The sequence below is a fragment of the Oreochromis aureus genome, linkage group 7 (genome assembly GCF_013358895.1).
Source record: "Oreochromis aureus strain Israel breed Guangdong linkage group 7, ZZ_aureus, whole genome shotgun sequence".
NCBI lineage: Eukaryota > Metazoa > Chordata > Actinopteri > Cichliformes > Cichlidae > Oreochromis > Oreochromis aureus.
The window spans coordinates 6904553-6914941 of record NC_052948.1 but is presented as its reverse complement, the minus strand read 5'-3'; the positions used below and the strand labels follow the sequence as shown (position 1 = coordinate 6914941).

At 37.3% G+C, this 10389-nt stretch overlaps 1 protein-coding gene across 2 annotated transcripts in view; it reads right to left on the bottom strand.

Moving 5' to 3' along the window:
- Nucleotides 1-3212: 3212 nt before the first annotated feature.
- lrrc4ca (leucine rich repeat containing 4C, genome duplicate a) overlaps nt 3213-10389 on the bottom strand; it is a 52194-nt gene continuing 45017 nt past the window's right edge. For both annotated transcript variants that reach the window (XM_039614475.1, XM_039614476.1), the window contains one exon: nt 3213-8562. In XM_039614475.1, coding sequence (XP_039470409.1) covers nt 6568-8511 — 1944 coding nt within the window. In that variant the 5' untranslated portion in view covers nt 8512-8562 and the 3' untranslated portion in view covers nt 3213-6567. The remainder of the gene's footprint in view (nt 8563-10389) is intronic.

The following is a 10389-nucleotide window of genomic DNA, read 5'->3' as shown; positions in this document are numbered from 1 at the left end:
ACGGTTGTGACAGTCGGTACAAGGAGAATTTATTTTCAGGAGAGAAATGTTGTCAGAATGCGTTTGTAATTGGCAGTTTGTGTGCATGGCTCAAGTTATTGCAGTGCTAAAACTATGGCTCTGTCCTAAAACTCTTCATTTAGTCCTCATGCTGTGTGTTTAGAGACAAGCCCCACTTATTGTTCCTCAGCGACACTGTTTTCATGAAACAGAGCAGAAATGAACTGAAATGAGCTTCTTTTTCTCTACAATTTGGACACTGCAAGCAAATTCTCTCTGTTGAATCTGTAACAAATAAAAGTTAGTGTGTTAGTTAATGCCTGAATGTTCCAATGTTCTATTAACATTAAAAAGTGATGCGTGTATACATGCATGCGGTACAATAACATAGTAACTGGGATGGCTTGCAGTAAATCTGCCCGGCACTCTAAAAACTTTTGTTTGTGCAGATTTGTCACTTTAATTTAAAGAATATGATCAAACAATGTGGTTTTTGCAGTTCATCTTCAGGGATTGCCAGCGATCTGAAAGTAAACAATGTTTTTTGTCCTTCTGCATATTCAGCTGTTCTATAGAGACTTCAGGTTTATATAGAGAACACCCCAACAACAAATATATGGACACTTTGTTACTGATTAGCAGTTCATCTTATAAAATTTATGTGCTACAGTCTAGAAAAGTCTGTCTCACATATACAGACATTGTGACTAAAACACTAAAGCCACCAGTATGTCTCTCAGTTATCATGTAATGACTGTGATATTTAGTGAACAGAAATGTCCCATCTGGATAACATTTGTACACAAACATAGAGAGAATGATTGGAGAAAATGCCAGTTTATTTGTTTTGGGAATTTCCATACTGGCTAAAGGAGTTGGGTGGTCCTAAGCTTTGGGGGATCTTAAAGACACAGAAAATAAAGCAGCTTGTTTTGAATTGTGGAAACACCCAGGGACTCCATCAGGATCCAGAATAAAATATTGTCATTATTATTATTTCTTTATGCTGTGAATCATGGACAACTACTCGTGTAGAATCCAAGAATATAAATACTGAGCTGAAAATGAGCATAATAGGTCCTCATTAAACATTTCTTGTAGTGACATATTTTTCTTCACAGTTTTATATTAATGCTGACATATTACATTACAAAAAAACCAAACAAAAACAAAACAAACAAAAAATGCCAGTAACATACTAAGCAATGCACTGGCAGAAAGCATCCATTAATTCATCTGAGCCTTAGGAACAGAATAAATAAGAAAATGAGGAGTTTAATGGTGCGTTAGTAAGGAGCCAGTGGAAAAGGCCCTGGGTTATGTTTTCAATAGGCAACTATTATGAAAACCAACTTGTCACACACTTTTCAGAGAAGATCAGTTGGCACTACAATTGTAATGGTTCCTCAAGAAGGAGACTTTGGGCTTTAGCTTGTTACTGATAAGAAAGTTCCACAGAAGTGGAAAGGTTGTATATTTAAGACAACCTTTAAAATTAATAAAAAGTAAATAAATTAAAATGTGTTATTTGTGAGAATAATGCAACAACCATATTGATTTTCACTTTGGGGTAAAAACATGCTTTGGAACAATTCCATTTAGCAGTTTCCAATTATGATTACAGATTTATTTTAAAGGTTCAGATTGACATTTTTTCATGCAGTTTAGTTGCTTATTTCTGATATATTAATTTAAATAGATTTGGATTTCCACAGGACACAGACATTTTCATTTTTCTGTTACGCTTGACTGACACTGCCAGCAAACTATATTTACACTTGAATGCTACATTAAATCAAAACTCCTGCTCTGGCAAGCAAAATTCAGTTTGTTTCAAAATTCCATGTGTGCCTCATACAATACATAAAAAAACTGTCGGTGGGTCATTTGAATGTTTTATGTCAACTATCTGTTACTTTTAGTAAAACATTATAGTTTCTCTAAATGTATTGAACACCCCCCTTCCATTTTTATTTACTGGCAGTTGGAAGTCTTGGGTGCAAGTAGCAAATATTTTTAATGACATTCAAATTATGCCGTTACTTGCATTATGTAAGTTCTTCATTTATTATGAATCTTCATTTATTAAAATGCATTTCCTTTGGTTACCATTCATTTTTTTGTCTGCTTTTTTGACTGCCAGTTTGTGGTCCCTTTACTCATACCTGGCTGGAATCTATTGTGCTATTTATATCTTAGAATGAAATAACATTCTTCTAAGTTATCGTTTGTTTTTACAGCCACATATTTCGGTTGGGCCTGATTCTTACCATGGAAGTTTGGGGTTGAATCCATCGCAGGTCCTTCACTCTAATCAATCAGCGGCATCTTCTGTACATATCCAAAAATAGCAAGCAAGAATCTGATGCATTTATTGTTTTGTTTTTTTTAAATAGAATTGAATGTGCTATTTCTTAATCTCAGCAAAACAGCTCGAAAGCCCCAGACTGATGTTGTAGCTATTTCATTTGTTAACAACTTATGCCTATTAGTTTTCACTTCCTCATATGACTTTCCACCAGTCATATCAAGATTCAGAATCTGACTTGGCTGATTATCAACTGGAACAATGTCCCGTGGATGCAGATAATAAAGAATTTAATTAGAAAAATACAATCATCTTGTTTTCCTTGTGCTTTGCTTTAGATAAGATATTTTTTCACTAAAATGGTTTTATTAGTTCTCCATTAGCTTAGTTTGTAATGTTAAGCTACTAGGTAATCCAGTGCCAAATAAATGTTATAAATTTAATTATCAGTCCTGTTTATAGTACCATGCCTGAGAACTAACATGGACTAAAGACCACTGATATTTACCACAAGTTTGTTTGCTTTGTCTTTGAAATTCCTTTTCTTCCCTCAGATATTACTGACAGGATGTGACAAATTTTATATATTATTTTGTATATTTAGCCCTGTGAGTTTTTCCACTTATGTATGTATAGTTTTTTTCAGATGAAGAAAAAAGGTAAAAAGGTTCACATCAGCTATGATATATGTAATATATACAGAGGTTGAAAACAAGGATCAGACAATACAGAAAAACAACAATAGTTTATTTGAACCATATTTTGTGTATGAACTACAAACTGGTCTCTATAATCGATCTCCATATCTTTTAAAGGTCATGAAAGAATGCTTACATGAAAATCGATCTCTTATTCTTTTACAACATATTTATCTTTTTTTTCACTTTTCGAACAGGTTGTTGGCACATGTAAAATCAAAATTTAAAAATTTTTGTTTTTGTTATATTTTATTCTCAAAATGTATTTTATATAAATCTACCACTAGAACAGCATTCCTTCTCAGAAAAAGAAAAGGATGTGAAAAAAAGGAATATTGACAAAAATATTTTAGATATCTTACACACATGAGACAGCTTGACTAAAATGCAACAAAGTTACCATTGAAATTTTCAGACAGTTTACCTCCAACTAAAGGCAGAAGGGAAAGATGGTTACACTCTCAACATAAACTGCGGAGAATCGTGATCCCCTGCCTGCCAGTATGAACTGAAACAGAGAATGACACACACACACACACACGCACAATATGGTTTACAACTGTGCCAGTCTCCACATAAGGGCAATTATGGGGTGAATCCTGTCCAGTTGTTGGAAAAAAATAAAGGGGAATCATTCATTAAGTCTGGACTAAAATACCCAGTGACCTCATTTTATTTAGAAATCTACAGTATTCCCCACATCTGTGTTGTACACAGCACATCAGAACTGTCTTGGTTAACAAAACACCTTGAAACACACGGTAAGCCTTCATATTAAGTAGATACAATAACCACTTGCATCTCAAATGGTGCTCATCTTAAACCATCATAATTCTGTATCTGGCAGAGAAAAAAAGCTGTGAAAATAAAATTACTTTAATATAATTAATATTCTTAAATATACTCTGCATCATAGGGTGTGTGTGTGTGTGTGTGGAGTGCTGAGGTGCGTGTGTGGGATTTTTTTTAACACTACAGATTATGAATTAATTAAAATATAGAATATGTGCAACTGTAATACATATATCAGGTACCCCAGGTAATAAAAGCTTTGTGTGAATCAAGCATAGATCATATTGTTCTGAGGCAAACTAACACTGTATCTCATTTAATCTCCATACTCTATGCATTAAGCTAAGGGGTGCAGCATTTTATTCATTTTTTAATTTAAGCTAAAATCTGTATTGGCTGTAAAAGGTTCGCACTTATGTCCATTTAAAGCCATTTTGTTAATTTGCCTTTATTCATAGTGACACATAACCGCTTGAATGAGAGTGAATTCTTTTAAAACTTCTGTAAAAAACTGGTTGATTTTGCTTGGCTTTCTGGAAGTTTTAAATGAGGCTTGTATAGTATACAAGCTTGTATAGTAGAAAGTGGGTTTTTTTGTTTGTTTGTTTGTTTGTTTTTTAACCTGTGGTAGCCCGTGTTTTTGTGAAACAGCTGGTGTAACATGCAGACCTATAGACATTGCTGCTTGTTATCTTGACAGTGTTGCTCACAAAAAATGAGAGGAAAACTCATTGTTTTTTGCTATATTTTCTGTAAAATATGTAAATGATTTTGAAGAAAAGCCCACAGAAAATCTTTCACTTCTTAAATCATTATTCTGAATAGCTTTCAGAACTTAAAACACCTATTGCCACCATTTAAATCCAGTGTAACCATCAATAATCTAAGAGTGACCACAGCGGTGGACTGTTTTCATATTTTTTTTCCAGACATGTTTTGAACTAATAGAGGACAAATGTTTCAAATTCTGAGTGGAGTGCCAGCTTTTACTTAAATGATATGCATGGTGAATCCACAGAAAGCACACGACATCATCTGTAATAGAGGCATTCCTTTCTGGATTGCATTACTGCAAGTGTAAAAAACAAAAAACACAAAAAAACCCAAACTGAATTAAGAATTAGAGTGGCCTAACTTTTTTGCATATCTTTCTGTTGAATAAAAACCACAGTCAACTTGCTAAAAATAAACCTGGTGTCATCTCAAATGTCTGCATAACCACTGCATTTATGGTGCTTGGCACCATTCATAACATTTGGGACTTTGAAATCCTTTCCAGGGTATGGATGGCAGCAGAGCTGTGCCCATCCAAAGCCCACGGGCACATCAATTAAAATGTAAATTGTGTTGTCACTAACAACGTGGGAGAGAGTCAGGTGCAACCCAAACATCTGGTTGATGCCCGATCCCACACATTCACCCCATAAGCCTCTTGCAGCTAAGCCTTGCCACTCAGGGACAAGTTCTGTGGTTGGCGGGAGCAGGGTGTGAATCTGGGACTGCCAGGCACTGCCCATGTGGAAATATGGCACAAAGATGACAGGCAATGTGCTCAGACAGCTGTATAAAGGGTTTAAGCTCTTTCTTCCGCTCATCAGTCTACTTCTGACAGCACTCCTGCAGTACTGCAGATGAGGTAAGGGGTCCCAGCATGAAAATGGGGCTTCAAAGCAATCATCTTCATATGCAACACTACACAGCACTGCAAGGTAAAGGTGAAGCCATGATACACTGGAAATATTCTGAGGCAGTGGGCTTTTTGCCAGAATTTGAGGTCATGTACATCTGCACAGGCATTATTCCCATCCTCTCCAGTCATAATTATGTTCTTTCTAAAGTACGTGTTAATGCTGCTTCTGTTGCATGACCTTCAGAATTTCAATGGTTCTTAATGCAATTTATTATATGCTTTGTATAATAATGAGATTTGTCAAGACAAATTTGAGATCAGGGATCATTTTAAATTTTACATATACAATAGAAACACAAAGACATATAGATCAACAGTATTTAATTTAACAAAACTGTCCTTCTAGTAGTGAGCTTCAACTTTTACAGTAGCAGAAATGGATGCATTTCCCTCTTTTCAGGTCCTCAGCCTATTGATGACAGCGCAGAGTGCCTAATGTATGTGACAGATAATTAAACGGTGAATAATGATCAGATTCCATCACTGACAGTTCTGTCACTCACTCCAAAATGATGAACAAGTGTTTAATCCATCTCAGTTAGAGATGGTCACAAAAGATTTCATCAATTAATCCACAGCTGAGAAAATCACTAATGTGCTCTAGGATTCTTTGATAAATGGGGAAAATGAGGTTACCGTGTCATCTGATCGAAAATCGGCAGCTATACCAAAAAAAGAACAATAAAGGAACAATACTTTGTTTCATGTTTTTTGACACCTCTTTGAAAGAAGTTGAAAGTATATTAGTAAACCAATTTTGTGATATGCGAGGAAAAAAGAAGAAAAAAACCCACATGAATTAAGTGTTGAAAAAATAATTGCAGAATACAGTTTTCTTGATTTAACCACAACATTTTTTTCTTAAATAAATAACTTCTGTTTTGTAAAGACACTTTTTGAAACAGTAGACATACTCTAATTCCCAAAGTCACTGAATTAACATTGCTAGTCGCTGATTTGCCAAACACAAGTCTGTTATTCCGAGCGTCAGCCGCAGTCCTCGCAACCAAAGGTCAGTAATGTTCTGTCAATAATGCCTGTAAGTAATTTCATCAGTTTTAAAATGTCTCACAAAAGTATTAGATTTGGGTCTCTTGTACATTGTCTTTTGAGCTGGCCCGGATTAACAAAGGTTCGTGCGCTGAGCTGTGTATAGAATTGATTGTGGAGGCATGGTTGTATGCAGTCTTATAGGTGTTATAGTGGTTGAGGTGCTCATGCTCAAGAGGAGGCAGAGTAAGGTGGCCCTCCATGCCTGGGCCTCCTGTTACACAATCCTCGTCCACATTGATGATCTCAATAGTGCGTGTGGGTGCATGGTGATTCTGCTGGTGGTGTTGTTTGCGCATCTTATAGAAGATAATAAGCATGACAGCTGCCATGAGTGTGATTGCAACAAAACAGCCAATGATGATCTTGGTTGTCTTCATTACCTCATCCAAGCCATTCTGCAATCCCTCACCACCCACCTCTGTGATGGGAATCGTATAAGTCTTCTCTGTGGCACGTGTGGAGAGTGCGGTTCGGACGGTGGTGGTTGTTGTAGAGGTTGGTGAGATAGACTCCCATGTACCAGCAGAGGGTGTGGGACCAACCTTCTGCTGGACAGTAGTGGTGAAGCCTTCATTATGCGGGGTTTCTATTGTCTCCACTGTCACTGTAGTAAAGTAGCTGAAACTGCTTTCCGTAGAGGAAACATTGAGTGTGGCAGATGCTGTTGTGTTACCTGCAGAATTACTCACCATGCACGTATATGTACCTGTGTCCTGCATGGTAACGTTGGTAAAGTTCAGTGTGCCATCATTCAGCACAGAGATTCTGACCTTGTATGCACCGTGTGTCATGATGGAACCATTGGGTGTAATCCAGCTCACTGAGGTTAAAGAGCTGGCTCTGCATTTCAACTCTGCAGCACTTCCCTCTGTTACATTTAGGTCTGTGGGAGGCTCCACAATAACAGGAGCATAACAGTGAAAGTAATTCTGGTCCAGCTCACCAATGTAGCGTCCCTTATGGTGAGGAGGTGAACTGCAGCGGGCACAGCAGCTGGTGTTTGCGGGTACCATCTCCTTAAGCCACCAGCTTAGCCAGAGGATGTCACAGTTACAATTCCAAGGGTTGTGGTGTAAGTGCACCCTCTCCAGGTGATGTAGAGGAGTGAAGAGATCATGGGGCAAGAGGGTAAGGTTATTGTGGGCCAGATTGAGTTCCACAAGTGATTGCAGGTCATCAAAAGCATTCCTTTCTATGGTCTGGATCTGGGCATGCATCATCCACAGCTTTTGTAAGTGTATAAGGCCTTTAAATGAACCAGGCCGGATGACAGATAGCTGATTTCCTGACATTTCCAGTTCATCCAGCTTCACTAGGGGAATAAGATTGGGAATTTCCTTCAGATTGCACATTCCCAGATTTAAGTAGCGCAGATTGCTCAGCCCTTCAAAGGCCCCCTCAGATATGTAGTTGAGCCGTTTGAGCTCCCCAAGGTCCAGCCTTCGTAATGAGGGCACTCTGTTGAAAGCATAGGAGGGAATGCTCTCTATGGGGTTATTCCTTAGCCAAAGCTCCTTTAGTTTGGACAAGTACTCAAAAGCCCCATTTGGGATGGTGGTGAGGCGGTTATCAAATAGCTCCAAGGTATTGAGGCTGGCCAGTCCATTGAAGGCCCCAAGCTCAATTTTGCGTATGTGGTTTTTGCTAAGCTGTAGAATCTCTAGATGTCTTAGGTGTTTGAAGCTGTCCACTTTTATGACTTGAATGAGATTTTCTTGCAGATTCAGGTAGCGTGTGTTGGTAGAGATGCCATCAGGAACATCCCGCAGGCCTCTGCGCGTGCAGATGACTTTGCTGAACTGGTTACTGCACGAACAGACAGAGGGACACGTCTGAGCGCGAACCAGTCCTGCCACCACCAGCAGCTGGAGGGCCAGGAGCAGAACAAACAAAGGGTCGGACAAGGCCCGGTTCCACCTAGGACCTCGCATCATCTGCTGCTGCTGAGAGGAGGTCATCTTGTTTAACATTCATAATTCATTGACTGGTCTTTCACTCTCTTAAAAGAGGATTTTGGCCCACTGGAATGAAATGAGAAAGACAAAAGAGAAGACACCCATTAGATAATTGTGTGAACAAGTCTAATGCATGCTAAAGTTTATCCCGTGCCATTTCTAATTATTAGCAAAAGGATAGTCTTAACAAAAAGGTATACTGTCTTGTAGCAACCATTAACCACATTCACACACAAACTGGGAACTTATATACAAATGTGTTTTCGGGCACAATGTCCTTTGATCTCAGTCACATAATTCAAATTCCTGATAAAACAAATGATTTCTGTGCTGTTTGTTTGCAGAAGAAGGGAACGAGTGAAAAAAAGTGGAAAAAAGCAGCTATGACTACTGCCTTGTGATTTATATTTCAGTGTGGCAGAGCATAAATAATAAGGAAGCTCAACACCCGCTAGTCGTTCAATGGAGTCAAGATATCTAGAAACCTCTGATTACAACTCACAATTCAGCAAACAAAAGGCATGAATGCAAGTGCATATATATATATAATATTTGTGTGTATCGATTTAGAGAACGTGCAGTGAGTTCAACACAACACTTTTTTTTTCTTTATTTTTGTATTTTTTTTATAAATCACAAATAAACAGCTCTGTTTATTGTTACTGAGTCAACATCAAAGAAAGAATATTTACATATTACAGTATTCAAAAAAAATTATTTAACACAAATGGTCTGTTTACAAGGAAATTTACAGATTCCTTAAAAAGATTAAGGTTAAGATTTTCACTTTTCATGTTAACTGGAAAAGCACTTTGAGTTAAGGCAGGAACATTAAGCAGCTGAAATGTAGACTAGCAGTGAGGTCAACACTACAACAGTGGCCTTTTTATACACTTTACCCAAGGAAAGTGTATAAAAAGTCTCTTGGAGTCTCTTAGGTTGACTAACCAGTGCCTTTTTCATATTCTCAGGGCCCAAGTTGGCTTCTAAATTCTGAGACATTTTACCTTAAACCATTAGACCATTCAAAATATTTTTTTCTTTTTTACTAAGCAGTTCATACATTTTTTTCTTACATGTTTTATACTTTATGTGTATTACTTAATAAGTGAAAGGTCAGTACAGTTAAAATTGCCACTGATGCTCTGATGTCCTTCATTGTCAATTAATATCCCAGCCAAATGTGTCTGTCACACAAAGATAAAAAAAAAAACAGTTGGTTTTCTACAATCAACGTATGTGTATGTTTAGGTGTCAAACATAATCATATCCATTCTGTGGAATAATAAACCCATTGAGGGACACATTGCTGACATATTGATTAATTTCATGTTCAGTATAACATCTCTGGACTTTACTGGCTTATTGTTAATGGCCATATTGCAGCACCATTGTTCAAAAACCAATTCAAATACAATAATTACAACATTCATATTATGTTGAGTCATACAACTTTCTCATTGCTTTGCTTATTATACAGTTCATTAGTATATGTTTTTTTTATTGTCATTTTTTCCTCACTACTATCTAAGTGAAAAGCAGGGAACCACTCTGGGCAGGTCGGAAGTGAGTCACAGAGCTAGCACAGATAAAGGGAAACATTTATAGAGCCTCTAATCTACCTGACCTGAATGTTTTTGAATGTGGGAGGAAACTGGAGCATGTTCAGAAAATCAATGTGAACATGAAGAAAAAGATGTAAACTATACTGTTAGATTTTCAACCTCCAGTGAAATGTCAGTGATAAATACTGATCCACTGTGGAATATGTGTTGTTCGGCTATGAATAGCTCAGGAAATGTGAAACATTTTCGTAACGGAACACAATGTCTTTCACACAACAAGGTTTAATCTTTCAACAATGACAGAAAGAGCTCTCTGAGATAAGAGTTA